Below are 24,645 nucleotides of genomic sequence, written 5' to 3'. Positions count from 1 at the left end.
AGTTCTTCTAAACATATAAAGTTTTTGTAAATATATAGTGATAAATTCTTCTAAAAATATTTAACGTGTATCTTTTCTCAAATAAAATATGTTCTAGAAAATGCATATATTTTATTTTACTACTCTAAACTGAAGTTTTTCTAAATATTTAAAGTTTGTGTAAAGATTCACTCATAAATTTTTCTAAACATATTTAACATAAATCTTTTCTCAAATAAATTATGTTCAGTAAAATCCATATATTTTACTATTCTAAACTGAAGCTTTTCTAAATATTTAAAATGTTAGTAAAGATATACTAATAAATTCTTCTAAAAATATTTAAAATCTATCTTTCCTCAAATAAATTATGTTTAGTAAAACCCATATATTCAATATTCTAAACTGTAGCTCTAAATATATACTAATAAAATCTTTTAAAAATATTCAACATCTATCTTTCCTCAAATAAATTATGTTTAGTAAAATCCATATATTGACTATTCTAAACTGTAGTTCTAAACATATACTAATCAATTCTTTTAAAAATATGCAACATCTATCATTTCTCAAATAAATTATGTTCACTAAAATCCATATATTCACTATTCTAAACTACAGGTCTTCTAAATATATACTAATAGATTCTTCTAAATATATTTAACATCTATCTTTTCTCAAATAAAATTTGTTCTGATAAATGCATGTATTTTACTATTCTAAACTGAAGTTTTTCTAAATATTTAAAGTTTGTGTAAAGATATACTAATAAATTCTTCTAAAAATATTGAAATCTATCATTCCCCAAATAAATTATGTTCTGCGAAATGCATATATTTTACTATTCTAAACTGAAGCTTTTCTAAATATTTAAAATGTTAGTAAAGATATACTAATAAATTCTTCTAAAAATATTTAAAATCTATCTTTCCTCAAATAAATTATGTTTAGTAAAATCCATATACTCAATATTCTAAACTGTAGTTCTAAATATATACTAATAAAATCTTTTAAAAATATTCAACATCTATCTTTCCTCAAATAAATTATGTTTAGTAAAATCCATATATTGACTATTCTAAACTGTAGTTCTAAACATATACAAATCAATTCTTTTAAAAATATGCAACATCTATCATTTCTCAAATAAATTATGTTCACTAAAATCCATATATTCACTATTCTAAACTACAGTTCTTCTAAATATATACTAATAGATTCTTCTAAATATATTTAACATCTATCTTTACTCAAATAAAATTTGTTCTGATAAATGCATGTATTTTACTATTCTAAACTGAAGTTTTTCTAAATATTTAAAGTTTGTGTAAAGATATACTAATAAATTCTTCTAAAAATATTGAAATCTATCTTTCCTCAAATAAATTATGTCCAGTAAAATCCACATATTTTAATATTCTAAACTAAAGTGTTTCTAAATATTTAAAGTTTATGTAAAGATATACTAATAAATTCTTCTTAAAATATTGAAATCTATCTTTCCTCAAATAAATTATGTTTAGTAAAACCCATATATTCAATATTCTAAACTGTAGTTCTAAATATATACTAATAAAATCTTTTAAAAATATTCAACATCTATCTTTCCTCAAATAAATTATGTTTAGTAGAATCCATATATTGACTATTCTAAACTGTAGTTCTAAACATATACAAATCAATTCTTTTAAAAATATGCAACATCTATCATTTCTCAAATAAATTATGTTCACTAAAATCCATATATTCACTATTCTAAACTACAGTTCTTCTAAATATATACTAATAGATTCTTCTAAATATATTTAACATCTATCTTTTCTCAAATAAAATTTGTTCTGATAAATGCATGTATTTTACTATTCTAAACTGAAGTTTTTCTAAATATTTAAAGTTTGTGTAAAGATATACTAATAAATTCTTCTAAAAATATTGAAATCTATCTTTCCTCAAATAAATTATGTCCAGTAAAATCCACATATTTTAATATTCTAAACTAAAGTGTTTCTAAATATTTAAAGTTTATGTAAAGATATACTAATAAATTCTTCTTAAAATATTGAAATCTATCTTTCCTCAAATAAATTATGTTTAGTAAAACCCATATATTCAATATTCTAAACTGTAGTTCTAAATATATACTAATAAAATCTTTTAAAAATATTCAACATCTATCTTTCCTCAAATAAATTATGTTTAGTAGAATCCATATATTGACTATTCTAAACTGTAGTTCTAAACATATACAAATCAATTCTTTTAAAAATATGCAACATCTATCATTTCTCAAATAAATTATGTTCACTAAAATCCATATATTCACTATTCTAAACTACAGTTCTTCTAAATATATACTAATAGATTCTTCTAAATATATTTAACATCTATCTTTACTCAAATAAAATTTGTTCTGATAAATGCATGTATTTTACTATTCTAAACTGAAGTTTTTCTAAATATTTAAAGTTTGTGTAAAGATATACTAATAAATTCTTCTAAAAATATTGAAATCTATCTTTCCTCAAATAAATTATGTCCAGTAAAATCCACATATTTTAATATTCTAAACTAAAGTGTTTCTAAATATTTAAAGTTTGTGTAAAGATATACTAATAAATTCTTCTTAAAATATTGAAATCTATCTTTCCTCAAATAAATTATGTTTAGTAAAACCCATATATTCAATATTCTAAACTGTAGCTCTAAATATATACTAATAAAATCTTTTAAAAATATTCAACATCTATCTTTCCTCAAATAAATTATGTTTAGTAAAATCCATATATTGACTATTCTAAACTGTAGTTCTAAACATATACTAATCAATTCTTTTAAAAATATGCAACATCTATCATTTCTCAAATAAATTATGTTCACTAAAATCCATATATTCACTATTCTAAACTACAGGTCTTCTAAATATATACTAATAGATTCTTCTAAATATATTTAACATCTATCTTTTCTCAAATAAAATTTGTTCTGATAAATGCATGTATTTTACTATTCTAAACTGAAGTTTTTCTAAATATTTAAAGTTTGTGTAAAGATATACTAATAAATTCTTCTAAAAATATTGAAATCTATCTTTCCTCAAATAAATTATGTCCAGTAAAATCCACATATTTTAATATTCTAAACTAAAGTGTTTCTAAATATTTAAAGTTTATGTAAAGATATACTAATAAATTCTTCTTAAAATATTGAAATCTATCTTTCCTCAAATAAATTATGTTTAGTAAAACCCATATATTCAATATTCTAAACTGTAGTTCTAAATATATACTAATAAAATCTTTTAAAAATATTCAACATCTATCTTTCCTCAAATAAATTATGTTTAGTAGAATCCATATATTGACTATTCTAAACTGTAGTTCTAAACATATACAAATCAATTCTTTTAAAAATATGCAACATCTATCATTTCTCAAATAAATTATGTTCACTAAAATCCATATATTCACTATTCTAAACTACAGTTCTTCTAAATATATACTAATAGATTCTTCTAAATATATTTAACATCTATCTTTTCTCAAATAAAATTTGTTCTGATAAATGCATGTATTTTACTATTCTAAACTGAAGTTTTTCTAAATATTTAAAGTTTGTGTAAAGATATACTAATAAATTCTTCTAAAAATATTGAAATCTATCTTTCCTCAAATAAATTATGTCCAGTAAAATCCACATATTTTAATATTCTAAACTAAAGTGTTTCTAAATATTTAAAGTTTATGTAAAGATATACTAATAAATTCTTCTTAAAATATTGAAATCTATCTTTCCTCAAATAAATTATGTTTAGTAAAACCCATATATTCAATATTCTAAACTGTAGCTCTAAATATATACTAATAAAATCTTTTAAAAATATTCAACATCTATCTTTCCTCAAATAAATTATGTTTAGTAGAATCCATATATTGACTATTCTAAACTGTAGTTCTAAACATATACAAATCAATTCTTTTAAAAATATGCAACATCTATCATTTCTCAAATAAATTATGTTCACTAAAATCCATATATTCACTATTCTAAACTACAGTTCTTCTAAATATATACTAATAGATTCTTCTAAATATATTTAACATCTATCTTTACTCAAATAAAATTTGTTCTGATAAATGCATGTATTTTACTATTCTAAACTGAAGTTTTTCTAAATATTTAAAGTTTGTGTAAAGATATACTAATAAATTCTTCTAAAAATATTGAAAATTTATCTTCCCTCCAATAAGTTAAATTCACTAAAAATCCATCAATTTACTATTTAAAAATACATTTCTTCCAATTATATAAAATCCTTCTAAACATATACTAATAAATTCTTCCAAAAAAGCATTTAACACATATATTTTTCGAAATAAATCTCGTTCGGTACGATCCACATTAACCATTTTAATATGCAAGTTAGCTTCAAAAACATTCTTCAAGCTCGTCTATCTAATAATCCGATATGGTAACCAGTAATCTAGCCATCCGTTCTACCATGCGTCAACCATGAAATTGAATCTCCCAAGATTGGGTCAGAAGAGGTCTAGTTACAGTCACGCGGGGATCAAACAGTTATTGCACGCACAGTTTTAATTATTTCCCCGGTTCGATCGATCCCCAACCAATCCCTAACCCCATGACGTGCTTCCAAAACTCGATCACGTTTCACTTTACCGTCCAAGCGAAAATTAAGAAGCCCGTAGGATTCTCACCGTTCCAGTTCCTCCGAGAATTCGATCTTGTCCCTGATGGAGCTCGTCAGGCTGTAAGCCGACTTCTTCCTGTTCCCATTGATCCTCCCATTCTCGAGATCGAACTTGTGCTGCGGTATATTCTCCGCGCTTCCGTGGTTGCTGCCCCCGTGGGCCAGTATCGATTTACCACGACCCTGATCGGAGTTATGCTCCGAGCTGGCGCTTATGCGACGATGATGATCAAAGGTCGGATTATCCGTACCGAGAATCTGATCGCTGATGGAGACGCGTCTTTTAGTTAATTCCTCCGTGGATTTGTTTGTCCTCCCGCCCATGTCGATCTCCATATCGAGCCACACGGAAACGATGTTCGAGAACACACGAATCAACGAAACGCAAAGTATCAAAACGTTAAGTAACACAGGACACGCGTAATCGCGCGTTCGAACGTGTCCCTCGTTCACCAAAACAGAAAATCACAAGGTTTCAAACCACTGTAGCGGTACGAGAAGTTAAATTTCGAAACTGGAGAACTTAGGAAAAAAGCGCAGAGAAGCACAGTGGGACGCGAGTGTAGCGCGAAGTGATCGAGGCACCAGGTCGTGTAGCGATCGGTTTCCGCGATTGACTGTCGATGGGATCGAGGCGGTTCGCGATCGTAGCCACGGACGGGTCCCTGTTGATCGTTGACAGCAGAGTCGCGTGACGATGACTCCGAGAAAGTCCAAACACGATGATCCCCGATCGTTGATTAACGATCACGAGGCTGATAGGGGCCCGTCGATCGTTAACAGTGTCGCGTGACGGTTTGTTTTCCTACGGGAATCGGTGCGCTAACACCTTGTGCCGATATCTTGACGGCTGCCTTAACGTCTATTGACACCTTGACCCGCTTTTCCCGCGACGCTCGCCGAGAGCTTTGTTCACCTCGTTAGCGCGCGAATCAAGGTTGACTCTACCCGGTTCCAACTCACTTCCCTCTGACGGGATCCGCTCGCTTTCCGTAGCGATTTTCGCGATCATCGATCGTCGCGACTGCCGCGGATCCGTCGCGTTCATCTCGGTTCACCGGCGGTTCGCAAACACCGTCGAAAGCCTTCGTCCGTCGACGCCTGGCGAACGAGCACGGTTAACTAGCGACTAAACGCCCGCAAACTGTGCACCGCTCTCAGCTGTGTTTATGCGGAATGGTGGGGCTGGCAAAAAGTGCTGGAAACACGGACACGAGGAGGGACTGTTACGGGACCGCGGTAATAATTGTTATCGCGTTGCACAGGATGGGCACAGCTGGAAACCTCATTGACAGTCCATTCGGGCCTAACCCACCGACCTGTCGTGCCCCTGATCGTCTCCGTGCTCTAGGTCGACACGTTCGTTTAGCAAGATCCGCGTGAAACGCCAAGGAACGCATGATCCTCCTCGGAATAACAGAACACGATTATGTCATTCCCTTCTATTGGTGATTTTCTGTAATTCGTAGGTACCATTGCTTGGAATTAAATTTGGACAATCTTTTGGGAATCTTATACTGAATTTGACGATTATATTCGCCGAGAAATGGCGGAAAGTATGAAGGAACGCTGGAGTGATGAAGCTGATTGGATGTGTATAGTCACAGGAGAAAAAAGACAGGTGTTCAGTATGTTTTGTAGACGGAGGATATTTATGGAGTTATAGGAAATTTAAGTCATCGAAAAACTACAGAATGCGCTTAATATACAAAACTATAAAAAATAGTATATCCAATAATGACAATATTAGTCAATATTAATAATGATTTATAAATAATAATTCAAAAATAATTTTTTTATTAAGTAGTGTACTCTTCTGGACAATAATGACAAAATTAGTAATATGATAATGACAAAATAATTAATTGCTAGTCTTTGTCTGGATAATAATGACAAAATTAGTCAGTGAATACGACAATATAAATTATTATTATTATTGGTTAGGTCTGGGTTAGGTTAGGTCTGAGTTAAGTTAGGTCTGGGTTAAGTTAGGTCTGGCTTAGGTTAGGTCTGGGTTAGGTCTGGGTTAGGTTAGGTCTGGGTTAGGTCTGGGTTAGGTTAGGTCTGGGTTAGGTCTGGGTTAGGTTAGGTCTGGGTTAGGTCTGGGTTAGGTTAGGTCTGAGTTAAGTTAGGTCTGGGTTAAGTTAGGTCTGGCTTAGGTTAGGTCTGGGTTAGGTCTGGGTTAGGTCTGGGTTAGGTTAGGTCTGGATTAAGTTAGGTCTGGGTTAGGTTAGGTCTGGGTTAGGTTAGGTCTGGGTTAGGTGTTCCTTAACAGCGTCAATATTTATTTATTATTAAACGCTGGTCTTCTTTTGGGCAATAATGATAAAATTAGTTAATATAAATTACTACTTATATAATAATGATAATAATTTATATTGTCGTACTCACTGACTAATTTTGTCATTATTATACAGGGTGTTCGGCCACCTCTAGCAAAAATTTTAATGAGCGATAGTAGAGGCCAAAATAAGACGAAAATCAAGAATACTAATTTATTGATGGAAGCTTCGTTAAAAAGTTATTAACAATTAAATTCAAAAATTTCAAATCGTTCTGGAAAAATTATTTTCGGTTGCGGGGGTCAACTACAATCATTTTTGGTGAGTACACATACCTCCGAAATCCTATCTACTATCGAGAAAAAAAATCGAGTAGATGCTGAAATTTTTCGGCGAAAAAAAATTTTTCAAATCGTTTTAAAAAAATTATTTTCGGTTGCGGGGATCAATTACAATCATTTTTTATCATTACACTTACCTCCGAAATCGTACGCACTTTCGAGAAAAAAATTCCTTACTGAAAATCCAATTAGGTGCCTAAATTTTTCAACGGAGAAAAAAAATTGCAAATCGTTGTGGAAAAATTATTTTCGGTTGCGGGGGTCAATTACAATCAGTTTTTGTCATTAGACATACCCACGAAATCCTGCCCACTTTCGAGAAAAAAAATAGAGAAGGTGTGAAATTATTCGAGAAAATTAAAAAATTGCAAATCGTTGTGGAAAAATTATTTTTGGTTGTAGGGTTCAATTACAGTCATTTTTGGTGAATAGACATACCCCCGAAATCTTGCGCATTTTCGAGAAAAAAATTCAGTAAGAGCGGCACTTTAAACGTTAATAACTTTTTAACGAAGCTTCCACCAACAAATTAGTATTGTTGATTTTTGTCTTATTTTGGCCTCTACTATCGCTCATTAAAATTTTTGCTAGAGGTGGCCGAACACCCTGTATAAATAATAATTTATATTGTCGTATTCACTAACTAATTTTATCATTATTGTCTAGAAAAAGACTGATTTGGTGTGTATAGATGAACAGTAGTATGTTTTGTAAGAACGTTAACTTGATATCTAAGAAAGTAATAAGTAGACGGCGGATATTTATGCAGTTATGTTGTAAATAATAATATAATATTCAATTATTTAAATAATAATAATTTATATTGTCGTATTTACTGACTAATTTTGTCATTACTGCCCAGAAGAAGACCAGCAGTTAAAAATAAATAAATATTGACGCTGTTAAGGAACACTTAACCCAGAGCTAACCTAACGCAGACCTAACCTAACGCAGACCTAACTTAACGCAGACCTAACTTAACGCAGACCTAACCTAACCCAGACCTAACCTAACCCAGACCTAACTTAACGCAGACCTAACCTAACCCAGACCTAACCAATAATAATAATAATTTATATTGTCGTATTCACTGACTAATTTTGTCATTATTGGACAATATAAATAATACTTTACATTGTCTTATTCACTGACTAATTTTGTCATTATTCTCTAGAAAAAGACTGATTGTGTGTGTATAGTCACGGGAGAAGAAATACAGGTGTACTAGATGTACAGTATGTTTTATAAAAACGTTAGCTTGATATCTAAGAAAGTAATAAGTAGATGACGGATATTTATGCAATTATAGGAAATTTAAATCATAAAAAAACTAGAAAATGCACTTAATATACAAAAATATAAGAAATACTTAAAGTAAGATACGAATTATTATATTTAGAGGTTAAGACAACCCTCCACGAAGCTCCCATTTCATTAATTCTATAATTTGCATAAAGATCCACAGTCTAATGATTACTTTCTTAAATATCAAGCTTCTGTAAACCACACTGCATCACAGAGCGCCAAGATTGTTTACATTTTCCTCGATCTTTGCTCGTAGGCGCCATCTTTTCATTCCAACCGATTAATCATCCTTTTTACACTTGAATCTGCGTACAATGCCCACAATTAAATTGTACACACCTTTTCCGGGAATCGTATACTGGATTTGACGATTAGCGATGAAGCTGATTGGATGTGTATAGTCACAGGAGAAGAAAGACAGGTGTACAGTATGTTTTGTACGAAAGTAATAAGTAAACAGCGGATATTTATACAGTTATGGGAAATTGAAATCGTCAAAAAACTACAGAATGCACTCAATATACAAAAATGTGGTCCGTTAGTAACATCATATATAATTTATTATATAAATAAAACATTCAATAAACGTGATACACCTCATTTATCTCGCACGCACGGAAAACTTCCAGCGACCACGCGGCCAGCGTCACTCTCCGGGGTTCCCCTACGAACGCCACGGCCTCCGCCGTAAAACGCCATCGTGCGGCCACATGCACGCCACAAAAAACACTTATAGTAAGATACGAATTATTATATTTAGGGGTTAAGACAACCCTCCACGAAGCTCCCATTTCATTAATTCTATAATTTACATAAAGATCCGCAGTCTAATGATTACTTCCTCAAATATCAAGCTTCTGTGACTCACACTGCATCATAGAGCTCCAAGATTTTCCTCGATCTTTGTTCGTAGGCGCCATCCTTTCATTCCAACCGATTAATCATCCTTTTTACACTTGAATCTGCGTACAATGCCCACAATTAAATTGTACACACCTCTTCTTGGAATCATATACTGGATTTGACTTTTATATTCTATTCAGCAAGAACTGGTAGCAAACATAAACAAACGTCCAAGCAATGACGAAGATCGAGCATCTATAGTCGACGAATGAAGACGAATGATGCTTGTTCGAGGATTTTCTGTCTTTTTCTTCGATAATCCGATCTTTGTTCCTATTTAGCGTCTCTTCGTTGCAGTCGATTAATTATTCTTTTCAGTGATTTAACTCTACGATGCTCGCTATTAAATCGTACACTTCTGTTGTGAGAATTGTGCATGCACTGGACATGAAAGGGGGACGACGATTATGCGATTCCGGAGCGCCGGGGATTTTCTGTCGTTCATTTTCCTCGATAATCCGATCTCCCACTCGTGGGGTTACCCATCTCTTCGTTGTAATCGCTTGATCATTGTTTCTGGAGCTTAACTGGGCAATGTTTGCTATTGAATCGTGCTGTTCAAGTTTGTGTACTGTGTGGAAGTTGTGTGTTTTAGGTAATCATTGCTTAAACCATGACTGCAACGTTACCAGAATTCGAATTACATGATCGGTGCCCAATAGGCTACGTGATTAGTATCAGGATGACTATATTGCCTAATCACGGACGATGTAAGTATTTAGAGGGACAGTCACCAGGATTAGTAACAGAATATTAAAAAGTGATGTTCGAAAGAAAATTAATAAACTGACTCCAGGAGAATTTTTTTTTTTTTGAATCTCAAGAAAGAGATTATTTTGCAGTGCTGTACAAACGTTTCAATACATTAGAACACTTCACCTAATACAATAAAACACAAACATACAATAAACATACAATACAAACAAAACAATAAACATACGTATACTTGCTAAACAAACAGTTTACAGATGAAATCTTTTCTTAAATCCTTAATCCACAGTAATTCAGAAACGAGTAGGTCAATATACATATTTTAGACGTAGGGTCTGGAGAGTAGAATGTTACATGAAAGCGGAAGATACATATGTAGTTTTTGCAACTGTTTAACACTAGATTTACATATTTAAAATTGCAGAACACGTAAATATTATTTTTTAACAACTTATGTTGGGTTTGATTGATCTAATGGCATGAATACATATTCCAATTAAAAGAAAAATCGTATTTTAAGGTAATCGTCAACATGAAAGGTATCAATAAACATACGTGCGATCAATGCCCGTAAATTTAGTGTTAATAAGCTTTAATCTATGTTCATCAAATCTGGGACATTGCCATAGTACATGGTCAATGTCCTGAAACATTTAATACTTTCTTTTTATTTTGTTCTATATAAAAAAACAAAGCTCAGAGCCTCTTGAGTTTCGCGAAAAAAAATATATAATTTCGAGCAATAAAAATAAGTAATTTTTTTGACGAATATAAAAACAAGTTTATTTTAATATTGCAAAGCTTTGTGCAATAGCATTTTTTTAACAATTTCTATGAGATATTGTAATCGTTATATAGTATCATTATCATTATCAAAGAAATTACAACACCATGTTTTTAGTTATGAATAGTATTAATGGTTTCATGAGAGCACTATTCGTATCAATATCTTATCACATTTCTAGTTGTACAGTCCCTCTTAAAAGATTCTTCTCAACACAAATAATAAAAAATCTAGTTCCTCAACACGAACGAAGAATGATCAATAATTTTGATGCCACGTATAAATTAAATTTTTTATATAAAAAAATTCTAAAAATGAATCGAACCAGTCGATACTATCAACGAGAATAATCGAACGAAATGTAATGAAATTTCCAATTTTACTTGAAATAAAGCTATTAAAATATGAGAGATAATAAATAATAGATCGAATCATTCGTTTTAACACGAAATAATTCTGGTAATAATGATTTTAGGTAATTTTTTCCATTGATCTGAACGTTATAAAAATAGTAATATTAGAATATTTAGAAATATTTTCAATTGAATTTCTATTTTGAGAAATTGACTTATAAATTGCTTTTATATCGAAACATCGTTTCACAGATAAAATTATAAATTTTTTAATTCAATCGATTCGAAATTTTATTAAATTTGATTTAATTGTTTTTATCGATCTTCTGAAATCCGAGCACCTTGATTAACACTAGAACTATTGACAATTATAGTGTGTTTATTTCTACCAAAGAAATTAAATGTAAAATATGTAAATTAAAGAAATATATAATGCAATGGAAATAATTGTTTATTCGTTCCTTTGTAGAAAATTACGATAAATTTTCAAAAAATTTTCAAATTTCAAAAAATTCAGAGTAAATTTTGTACAAATTTTATTGAAAATTATGTCTGCTTTGGTAGTTCTAGCGTTTCACTCATTTGAGTTTCACTCTGTTTCGGTCATTTTAACTGCTTTACAGAGAAGCAAAACATCGTCTCTTTGTGCTGTTCGATAAAGTGGGCATGTACTTTGAGAGGATTAAACAACACAATCGTTATCGCGTTAATCTTTGAGTCAAAGCTATTCAATCGCGCTACCTCGCTTCCGATACTTGAAGGTACTCTGTAAACAGATCGTTCACAAAATACTCTCTAATGATAGCACGATTCGAGCAACTCCAGCGTTACAAGAAAATTAATACTGTTCGTTGCTACACGGAATAATATTTCCACATTTATGGCAATCAAAACGTGCATGACAATAAAAGACAGACTTCAAAATAATTTATAAATATACACGAATTTTATACAGCATTTATAAATTATATTTAGAGGAACTAATAAATTTTTTAAACAGTTTCTGTAGTTTATAAATCTACATTGTTATAAAACTGTTTATTTAGAGAAAATTGAAAGACCAAGATTAGGTATTATACACTCGAAACTACGATAAACATTTAATAGCTTTGATAGAAATTTATTCCTTGTGCAAAGGCAATTTATGACCAGACGATCGTCCTGACATATATATCCGCGATAATGCAATTCTCTCGCGAGAAAGCGCTCGAGAAGCTTCGCCACCTGGCGGTAACATCGCGGTACTGCTACGGGCGAGGTATCGCGCGGGCCGAATACGCGTATGCGCGCGCAAGTAGACTGTCGTATACAGGGGTCACGTGGTCTGCCAAACGGTCGTACACATGAAATCTTTGCATATAAATTACATGTTAATAACGCGCTTCTGAGTCATGCTACATAGCCTATGTCCGTCCTAGAGTATGCAGAAATAACGTGTCAAAATTTGAGGAAGATCGGTTCAATATGTCTTGAGTTTTGCGCGAACATAAAAATCGGCTCTCTCTTTATATAATAGTATAGATCTGGATTAAAATGTAATGGTTTAGAAAAATCAAATAAATTATTTTGAGTTTAATTCTAACAGTTCTAAAATAATTGCACCTTTTATATTCAACGGTGAAGCCAAATAAAAGTATTCTGTATTGAATACAGCGAGGAATATAAATTAGAAAGGAATTTCTAATTCATATACTTTCTAAAATTAATTTTGTCCATCCTCGACGCATTAACGCTTTTATCACGAGTTTTGCATGCGTGGGAGTGTCCTCGACGATTGTTCGAATTATGAAAAATAGAATCGTTGTTTAAATATTCACAGCACGTGAATCGAGATGTGTAAATGGTCTTTTAATATGTTTAACAATGCGTCCAATACAAATTACAGCATCGTTTAATATTCCACGGCATGAATGAGTACATAATACGTAAATATCGATGTTCGAACGCCGCGGAACACGATATACGAGTTTTAAACGAATCTAAGAATTATATCCTACAATGGTCAATGAAATCCGTGGCTAATGCAATAATAATTCTGTAATTCGCTGTAAACGCTGAATATTAAATCATCTGACAACTCTCGAATCTGAAAAGCTTAGTGTAATTGAATAATAATAGTTACAGGACAAACATAAAAATTTTTCAAGTTATAAAAAATAGTAAAAAAACACACTTTTCTAGTGTTTAAATTTTAACAAAATACTGACGATTAATCACATGATGGAGAAGCGTCTAGTGTAGAAAAAAATGATCAGGATTTTGAATTTACCTGCACGTTACTTATCTTCACATGAAAATAAATAATTTTATATTGTATTTTATATCATAGATTTTAAGCCTGATTTTTGCTAGTGAAATGTAATAAAATAAAAATAAAAATGGTTCAAAAATAAATTGTGTTCCTTAACAGCGTTAATATTTATTTATTTTTAATTGCTAGTCTTCTTATGGGCGATAATGACAAAATTAGTCAGTGAATGCGACAATATAAATTATTATTATTATTGGTTAGGTCTGGGTTAAGTTAGGTCTGCGTTAGGTTAGGTCTGGGTTAGGTTAGGTCTGGGTTAAGTTAGGTCTGGGTTAGGTTAGGTCTGGGTTAAGTTAGGTCTGGGTTAGGTTAGGTCTGGGTTAGGTCTGGGTTAGGTCTGGATTAGGTTGGGTCTGGGTTAGGTTAGGTCTGGGTTAGGTTAGGTCTGGGTTAGGTTAGGTCTGGATTAAGTTAGGTCTGGGTTAGGTTAGGTCTGGGTTAGGTCTGGATTAGGTTGGGTCTGGGTTAGGTCTGGATTAGGTTGGGTCTGGGTTAGGTTAGGTCTGGATTAGGTTAGGTTTGGGTTAGGTTAGGTCTGGATTAGGTTAGGTCTGGGTTAAGTTAGGTCTGGGTTAGGTGTTCCTTAACAGCGTCAATATTTATTTATTTTTAAACGTTGGTGTTCTTTTGGGCAATAATGACAAAATTAGTTAGTGAATTCGACAATATACATTATTATTTATATAATAATGATAAAATTAGTTAGTGAATACGACAATATAAGTTACTATTTATATAATAATGATAATAATTTATATTGTCGTATTCACTGACTAATTTTGTCATTATTGGACAATAAAAAATAATACTTTACATTTTCTTATTCACTGACTAATTTTGTCATTATTGTCGAGAAAAAGACTAGGAATTAATTATTAGTCAGTGAATGCGACAATATTAGTAATGATTTATAAATAATAATTTATAAACAATTTTTTGATTAAATATCGTCTTCTACTGGACAATAATGATAAAATTAGTCACTGAATAAGGCAATATAAATAATTATTTATAAATTGTTATTTATATTGTCGTATTCACTCACTAATTATTTATACAATAATAATACAACAATAATTATATATAAATTATTATTTATATTGTCGTATTCACTGACTAATTTTGTCATTATTGTCCAGAAAAAGACTAGGAATTAATTATTAGTCAGTGAATGCGACAATATTAGTAATGATGTATAAATAATAATTTATAAACAATTTTTTGATTAAATATTGTCTTCTACTGGACAATAATGATAAAATTAGTCACTGAATAAGGCAATATAAATAATTATTTATAAATTGTTATTTATATTGTCGTATTCACTCACTAATTATTTATACAATAATAATACAACAATAATTAATAATACAACAATAATTATTTATAAATTATTATTTATATTGTCGTATTCACTCACTAATTATTTATACAATAATAATACAACAATAATTATTTATAAATTATTATATATATTGTCGTATTCACTGACTAATTTTGTCATTATTGTCCAGAAAAAGACTAGGAATTAATTATTAGTCAGTGAATGCGACAATATTAGTAATGATTTATAAATAATAATTTATAAACAATTTTTTGATTAAATATCGTCTTCTACTGGACAATAATGATAAAATTAGTCACTGAATAAGGCAATATAAATAATTATTTATAAATTGTTATTTATATTGTCGTATTCACTCACTAATTATTTATACAATAATAATACAACAATAATTAATAATACAACAATAATTATTTATAAATTATTATTTATATTGTCGTATTCACTCACTAATTATTTATACAATAATAATACAACAATAATTATTTATAAATTATTATATATATTGTCGTATTCACTGACTAATTTTGTCATTATTGTCCAGAAAAAGACTAGGAATTAATTATTAATCAGTGAATGCGACAATATTAGTAATGATGTATAAATAATAATTTATAAACAATTTTTTGATTAAATATTGTCTTCTACTGGACAATAATGATAAAATTAGTCACTGAATAAGGCAATATAAATAATTATTTATAAATTGTTATTTATATTGTCGTATTCACTCACTAATTATTTATACAATAATAATACAACAATAATTAATAATACAACAATAATTATTTATAAATTATTATTTATATTGTCGTATTCACTCACTAATTATTTATACAATAATAATACAACAATAATTATTTATAAATTATTATATATATTGTCGTATTCACTGACTAATTTTGTCATTATTGTCCAGAAATGGACTAGCAATTAATTATTAGTTAGTGAATGCAACAAAATTAATAATGATTAATTTATAAAGAATTGTTTTATTAAATATTGTCTTCTTCTGGGCAATAATTGCAAAATTAATCAGTGAATAAGACAATATAAATTATTATTTATATTGTCGTATTCCCTGACTAATTTTGTCATTATTATCCAGAAGAAGACTAGCAATTAATTATTAGTCAGTGAATGCGATAATATTAATAATGATTTATAAACAATAATTTATAAATAATTTTTTGATTAAATAGTGTCATTATTATCCAGTAGAAGACTAGCAATTAATTATTAGTCAGTGAATGCGACAATATTAATAATGATTTATAAATAATAATTTATAAATTATTGTTTTATTAAATATTGTCTCTTTCTGGACAATAATGACAAAATTAGTCAGTGAATAGGGCAATATAAATTATTATTTATAATGACAGAATTAGTCAGTGGATAAGGCAATATAAATTATTATTTATATTGTCGTATTCAGTATAATAGTATAATGACAAAATTAGTCAGTGGATAAGGCAATGTAAATAATTATTTATATTGTAGTATTCACTGATTAATTTTGTCATTATTATCCAGAAAAAGACCAGCAATTAATTATTAATAATAATATCAGTCAATAATATTAGAATAATATTATAATAGTCAGTGTATGCGACAATATTAATAGTGATTTATAAATAATTTTTTTATCAAATATTGTCTTCTTCCGGACAATAATGACAAAATTAGTCAGTGAATACGACGATATAAATAATAATTTAGAAGAAGACCAAGAGTTAAAAATAAATAAATATTGACACTGATAAGGAACGCAATTTTTTCTAGTTTCATTTTTATTTTAATAAAAAAATATTTCGATTTCTTAAAATCGAAACTAATATCGTCTTTTGAATTGGGACGTCCTTGTCTTTAATTCCAGTGAAATTTTGGGTATCGTTTCAATTCTCAGTTTATTTTTACACGGCGGGCAAAGAGAACATGATTTATCGGGAAACAAGCTGACGCGGCTTCGAAGCGTGTCACACGCTCGTTATTTCGATCGCATTCGGATATCACGGATGTCGTAATAACTTAACGATAACCTATCTTCGGAGTGTACCGCGGCCAACGTGTCTTTGATAGATTAATCACGCTGATTACGATGGGATAATTATTGAAGCGCGGAATCTTACGCGTGCTGAAGCGCGCGAATTAGCCACGACATTCTACTTGCCCGTCATGCGCTCGAGCAAGCATAATTGAGTAACCAAATACTGCTCGAACGGTGTAAATACACGGCTGCTGAGAAAAAGTACAGCCTCGGAGATGAGATATTAGCTTAAACGTCCTTAGAGATGCGAATAATTGCACGATAATTGTTGCTTGATTAACTTGTAAGTATCTTTGGTTCGCTTAGTGTATCAAATTGCTGCTTCAATTTCTCATTTGCGCGGTAGTTTCAGTGGAAAATGATGCAAGAATGTACTTTTATTTACTTCTGGAATGTGTACCAAGAATTTTGAAGAGAACCGGAAAATGAAGAAATATTTTCAATAATAATTACAATTTGCAAGTTTTGTAGCAATCAATTATTTATTTTGCGGTTTGTTAGACGCAATTCCATTATTTACTGTATTTTGTAAATTTTGCAGAGAACAATATACCTAAATAACTCGTTTATTTGGAATTACAAGGAAACTAGTATCCAGGAAAAATTGCTCTGTGAAGATATAAAGATCAAACATGTTTTTTTAATTGGTACAAAGCTTTTACGTATATTCTGGTAGAGATTTTCAAAACGAATACAAATGAAGGTTACTCAAGGTTACTCAAGGTCAACTGTAATAGAAAGTATATTGTTTCACTTCTATGTTTAAATTATATGTCTTCTCTGCTTATTGGTGTCTTGTTGCTATCGCTCTTGTAATTGTTCGAGCGTATCACTGAATGTAAATAAACATTGAATCACACATAGCATTATCTGTGCGTTACTAATTAATTTGAATTTATCGATTGATCGAAGTACGTTGATATGAAAATAGTATTTTGGATGGATTTTATGGGGAAATTTGTAGCAACAAATGTTAATAACCAGAGAAGATATGATGGAGCGTATGAGAAGATCGTCAGCCATTTTGAACAGTTGTTCTAGCAGTAAGTAAATTAGTAAGACATCACAGTTGACCTTGAATGACCTTCATTTATAAGTCATTGTATTTGTCTTGAAAAGCTCTACCAAAACATACATACAAGCTTATATTGTTTAAAAAAACAAGTTTGACCTTTGTATGTCCTCTACGCGTTCACCTAAACAAAAATTGTTGACAACTAGAGAAGATACGTTGGAGCGTATGAGAAGTTCGTCAGCCATTTTGAACAGTTGTTCTAGCAGTAAGTAAATTAGTAAGACATTACAGTTGACCTTGAATGACCTTCATTTATAAGTCATTGTATTCGTCTTGAAAAGCTCTACCAGAACATACATACAAGCTTATATTGTTTAAAAAAACAAGTTTGACCTTTGTATGTCCTCTACGCGTCCACCTAAACTAAAATTGTTGACAACTTTTCCCTGATACTATATTTTTTCTATAATTACAAGCAACCGAGTTGTTCAGGTGGTCTGTTTTTTAAAAAAAATCCTAAAATTTATTTAAACTAGATTTCTTTAAATGTAATCAAATAACAATCACTATTACTATGTTTATATAATAAAATATTCAAATAATGTTGAAGCATTCGGGTAACAAGAAATTCCAATAAAGGGGCTCAAATGTGCCCTTGAACCAAATGTTACATACGATGGATCCATCGATAGAGCATCAAGAAAAAACGTGCTGTGCCTAATTTTAACCCTCTATCTTGTTTAGAAGGGTAGTTATTGAGAAAATTCGGATTAACGAATTTGTGCCTATTTTCCCTATTTAATCGAGTACAAAAATTATGAAAAAAATCTGGTGCATTGTGGTTATGGAGATACGTGTTTGAGAATTTTTTCCGATTTTTCGATTCGAAATCCTAGGTGTGAAAAATTGAAAACGCAAAAAAACACAGAAAAATACGGATTTCGTATTGAAGCTTTCGAGACACTAGATTTATATAATTACTGTAAGTGTGTATTGCCATTGGTTATCTCCCTGAATTTTTTTCGATTTTTCGATTCCAAATCCTAGGTGTGAAAAATTGAAAACGCAAAAAAACACAGAAAAATACGGATTTCGTATTGAAGCTTTCGAGACACTGGATTTATATAATTACTGTAAGTGCGTATTGTCATTGGTTATCTCCCTGAATTTTTTCCGATTTTTCGATTCCAAATCCTAGGTGTGAAAAATTGAAAACGCAAAAAAACACAGAAAAATACGGATTTCGTATTGAAGCTTTCGAGACACTAGATTTATATAATTACAGTAAATGCGTATTGTCATTGGTTATCTCCCTGAATTTTTTCAGATTTTTCGATTCCAAATCCTAGGTGTGAAAAATTGAAAACGCAAAAAAACACAGAAAAATACGGATTTCGTATTGAAGCTTTCGAGACTCTAGATTTATATAATTACTGTAAGTGCGTATTGTCATTGGTTATCTCCCTGAATTTTTTCAGATTTTTTGGTAGGGTGCGTCGTAGTAGCAAAAATCAAAAACCGATTTTTTCGACGTTTTTCATGTGAAAAAGCATCTTATACTTTGATTTTTTTTATTCTCTTTAATAGATAACTATATCGATGGATCCATCGTATGTCACATTTGGTTCAAGGGCACATTTGACCCCCTTATTCGGCTATACCCTTTGTCATTTTTCTGTTTCATTGTGGGGGAATAAAATTGTTAAATAAATACTATTTCAATAATATACCCAATTTGACTATATCGACGAGGGTTTGGCGATACGTTTAAATATGGCGTAATTGTAAAACACTTGGCCGCGATTCATTTGTCATAGAAGTTTGCGCGAAACAGTTTCGAGATCCCCAATTCCTCTTTCGGCGGCTAGAAAGTCACGTATCGTGTTCCGTTAGCGAAAAGGAATATCACGCGAAACGCTGAAGGGGCGCAAGAGTTCGTAAAGCGATTATGAGAAAGTTCAGCGCAAATTACATTCCGCCGCATCACCTGAGCTTTGCAGTTAATTGCTTGTTTCCGCAGATATTTCAAACGAAATGATGCGGCATAAACGGAATCGCTGGAAGAAACTTGGCAAACTGGAAACGTTTGTCTTTTCGCATAATTAATCTTCTTTCCGTTTTCTTTTTTTTTGCGCCGAGGGAAACGATTGTGAATTGAATCGACGTTCTCTTGATTACAATGCGATGAAACGGTACCGGATTAAAAGCCGGAGCAACTTCGACAGCTGTACAGAAAGTTGGGAGTTAAATGAATTTTAAGAAGGCAGTATTGCACGGGCGATTTGATAGATCTTATATCGCTAGAGGGCCAAAATAAATCCTTTTACCAAAAGAAAAGAAGAGAAAACGTAGAATTGTGTTAAACGTATTCCATCTTCTTTGTAAGATTCTTTTTATTGTATAATCTATAGTTTAATGATTGGTAATATTGGTGTAGAGCTGAAAAGTTGACACTGGAATCGTTATAGAATTGTGTTAAACGTATTCCATCTTAATACTTTTTAGGCTTTCGCGGCCATAGTGATTACTACTAGAATTGGCTTCCGGGTTGGAGCCGCGTTCAGAAGACGAGAGAGTCCGATGTTTCGCCAGCATTGCAGCTAGCTTCATCAGGGAATCAAATAATAATAATAATAATAATAATAATAATAATAACGTCGGGATCTCTCGTCTTCTGAACGCGACTCCAACCCGGAAGCCAATTCTAGTAGTATTCCATCTTCTTCGTAAGATTCGTTTTATTGTACAATCATGTTCAGGGTCGGTATAGCGAGCGGATTTATGATACGTACGTGACTTTACGCTATTTTTGAGGATTAGGCCTTCAAGACATTTTTACTTGATGAATTAGGATATGGTCGTTAAGGAATCTCCAAACTCTACACGGGACTTGGAATCCTTGGAGCTCTTCCTTGCCTCAATAGCGATTGACGTATCGTAAACCCGCGTTGGCGCACAGCTGCGGACCACCGGGGTCTCGCGGTCGTCGGGTATTTCCCAAAAATTAATAACAACGCAGCGTTCTCGCTCACTCCTGCATGGTCTACCTGGACACTGGACGGCAGGGTGGGCGGGAATGTTGCTAATTGTTAGGAACCGCCCTGCCAAGGTGACGACGATGAGGATTGGTTTGACCAATCCTCCCTCCGGTAGGCAATGTTCGTCGTTGTCACCTTGGCAGGGGAAACCGAGGCTTCCTTATGGGAAAATTCAGGACTTTTCGTCCGATTACTCTTGGACAAGTAACTTGATCACTAGTTAGTCTCCGTACGAAGACATTCTGCGTATCAGAAGCACCAGCTTATGAGGGTTCAACTAAGGGTTAGGAGCACAGAGTGGCTGTGCGATAAGCACGACCACGAACAACGACTGTTCTACCAGAAGAATTGTTCGTGGCCGAAACAATCATCTATAGTTTACTGATTGGTAATATTGGTGTAGAGCTGAAAAGTTAACACTGGAACCGTTATAGAAGCAAGATGAGTATAGCAATTGCTCTAGTTGAGATCCAAGTTTGTCACGTTGATCGATCGATAAGAACCACGTGTGCTAGAAGTAAGTCCATAGAGAATAGTTTGTATCAGATCCAATCGTGTTGTCAACTTTTCAGGTTTACACTGTAGTACGCTTTATTTGAATAATTCTAGTTGGTTCTGCAACCATTTTGTTACGTGTGCTCTATCATACGTCGTCGATTAGGTACAAACGACTTTATTTGGAAAATATGTGAAATCCACCCATTTGTACTAACAAGGAACCATCGCGAACGGTCCGGCTTCGATTTTGATGAAACTTTGTATACTTATAAAGCAGCCAAAAATAATCGACACGTATTTTTTTTTAGCTGCGGTAACACGAGTTTAAGGGGTGAAACCACCCCTTGAAGTTTTGGCTCGAAACGGCTATCTCGAAAACGGAAAGACATACAAAAAAATTGTTAATAGGCGAGGTTGATGGTTTCTTATGTACAATAACATGTTGTTAAAAAATTTAAAAAAATACAATTTGTTTATAACAAAAAAAAATTTATTAACTTAATTTTTCATTTTATTGAAATTTTCATAATGACAAAACATGACGAGCATTTTATTCCAAATCCATTGGTATGCGATTTTTGAAAATTCCCTCCTACAGTTTTGCAGATTTTGATGATTTACATCTTGCGCGCACATCCATTATGGTAGTAGCCGTTCTAACTTTGATTTTAATGAAGCACTGTATGCTTGCACTACTTCTAGAGGACAAAATCGGGAAAAATACAAGAATACCAATTTGTTGATGGAGGCTTCGTTAAGAAATTATTAACGTTTAAAGTTCCGCCCGTACTGAATTTTTTTCTCCGAAATGCCCAAGATTTCGGGGGAATGTGTAATGACCAAAACTGATTGTAATCGACCCCTGCAACCGAAAATAATTTTTTCAGAATGGTTTGAAATTTTTTAATTTTGTTGAAAAATTTCACACTTTCTCGAATTTTTTTCTCAAAAGTGCGTAGGATTTCGGGGGTATATATATTGACCAAAAATGATTGAAATTGACTCCCGCAACTGAAAATAATTTTTTTAGAACGGTTTGAAATTTTTTTTTTTCGCTGGAAAATTTAGGCACCTACGCCCTGCCGATTTTTCTTAAAAATTCGTTTTTCATTTTTAATAATTTTGTTTGACGCCCTACAAAAAAGTTGGCCAATACTTTTTTGTAGGTACCTATGAGCTCTACTTCAGAAAAAAGTTTCATTGAAATATATTCACTATTGTAGGAATTATGGCTGTTTGAAGATTAGACCATTTTTATGGGGTTTTTCTCATTTTGCGGGGTCAAGGATCAACTTTTTGCATATTCTTGCGATTTCTACGTATTCTTGATTAAAATACGCGTCGTTTGCATTTTTGAAAATTAAAATCCTTCAATCCGTTCAGAAGTTATGACATTTTAAAGATCCGCATGAAATTTTCGGACAACATTTCTGGCCATAAATTACATTTTCGATTAGGAATTTTTTTCTCGAAAGTGCGTAGGATTTCGTGGGTATATGTATTGACCAAAAATGATTATAATTGGCCCCCGTAACCGAAAATAATTTTTTCCTGGAGGATTTGAAATTTTTTAATTTAATTTTTTAATAACTTTTTAACGAAGGCTCAATCAACAAATTGGTATTCTTGTATTTTTCCCGATTTTGTCCTCTAGAAGTAGTGCAAGCCTACAGTGCTTCATTAAAATCAAAGTTAGAACGGCTACTACCATAATGGATGTGCGCGCAAGATGTAAATCATCAAAATCTGCAAAACTGTAGGAGGGAATTTTCAAAAATCGCATACCAATGGATTTGGAATAAAATGCTCGTCATTTTTTGTCATTATGAAAATTTCAATAAAATGAAAAATTAAGTTAATAAATTTTTTTTTGTTATAAACAAATTGTATTTTTTTAAATTTTTTAACACCATGATATTGTACATAAGAAACCATCAACCTCGCCCATTAACAATTTTTTTGTATGTCTTTCCGTTTTCGAGATAGCCGTTTCGAGCCAAAACTTCAAGGGGTGGTTTCACCCCTTAAACTCGAGTTACCGCAGCTAAAAAAAAATACGTGTCGATTATTTTTGGCTGCTTTATAAGTGTACAAAGTTTCATCAAAATCGAAGCCGGACCGTTCGCGATGGTTCCTTGTAAGTATTTATTGCTGTAGATGCTTTCTTTGATTATAGTGTGCTTGACCAACAAGTTGACAGTAGGGATCTTTTCAGAACATAACTTAAATATAGTCTTTGCTATCCACTGTAAAATTTTTAATTTAAATGTTCAATTTTAGGAATCCTGATCTACCATCATGTCGCATTTCAACGTATAAATGAAACAAATGAAATATAAGTAGTGTAGCCAATGTTTGTGCCCCCTTTGTACAATACTTAAAAGTCAAGGACTCGTAAGACAGAATACAAGGCAAGGTTAAAAAATTACCTCTCCAAGGTATTAATTTAAAAAAAAATGGTTGCAAAAAATTTGAAATTAACTTCTTTTTGTAAAAATTTCAAACTTTATTGATAAATGAGGCGTTGGTCCGCGACTTACCCTTGGAACTGTACTGAGACGAGAAGAATAAATCGCTACAGTCCAGGATTAGTAGATCTATGTCGTTTAATAGCCGAATATATCGACGGATAAGGCCCCTTCTACACGCTCTGGCTGACAGAGCAAGACTGCGTGGATCGCGTCTCGTAGAGGGAGACAACTGCGCATGTGACGCGCGCATACTAACGGGATGGGAGTGGGGGAAACCTCGTACGAGGTCCTGAAACTCGCAGGCCCCAGTTTGAACACTCTTGTCGTGATAGGGGAACTTGTGACGAGGATCAACTTCTGACAGGTATAGTAGACGTAAAATAGCAAAAATGGCTAACCTATTTATCCTTAATTCTTATGTCTCATGTCCTCAAAGTCAAAATGGAAAAACGAGTCCTTGATTCTACGAAATTTGTTATTCAATCGCAGTGTAAGCTTCCTGTTGGTCGTCACAATGGGCCACTCGCAATTATTTTTCTGATTTTGAGTGG

General features: G+C 31.8%; 1 protein-coding gene across 1 annotated transcript in view; it reads right to left on the bottom strand.

Moving 5' to 3' along the window:
• The window catches only part of LOC122403467, a gene marked incomplete at its 3' end in the record, with an annotated part of 28,057 nt that extends 22,265 nt beyond the window's left edge, over nt 1-5,792 (bottom strand). The window contains exon 1 of the mRNA XM_043406995.1: nt 4,695-5,792. Coding sequence (XP_043262930.1) covers nt 4,695-5,023 — 329 coding nt within the window. The remainder of the gene's footprint in view (nt 1-4,694) is intronic.
• Nucleotides 5,793-24,645: the final 18,853 nt, after the last annotated feature.

Source organism: Colletes gigas, unplaced genomic scaffold (genome assembly GCF_013123115.1).
Source record: "Colletes gigas isolate AHSC1104 unplaced genomic scaffold, ASM1312311v1 Colletes_gigas_Sc00054, whole genome shotgun sequence".
In the NCBI taxonomy this organism is placed as follows: Eukaryota; Metazoa; Arthropoda; class Insecta; order Hymenoptera; family Colletidae; genus Colletes; species Colletes gigas.
The sequence above is the reverse complement of the archived record's forward strand: the minus strand, read 5'-3'. Positions and strand labels throughout refer to the sequence as shown.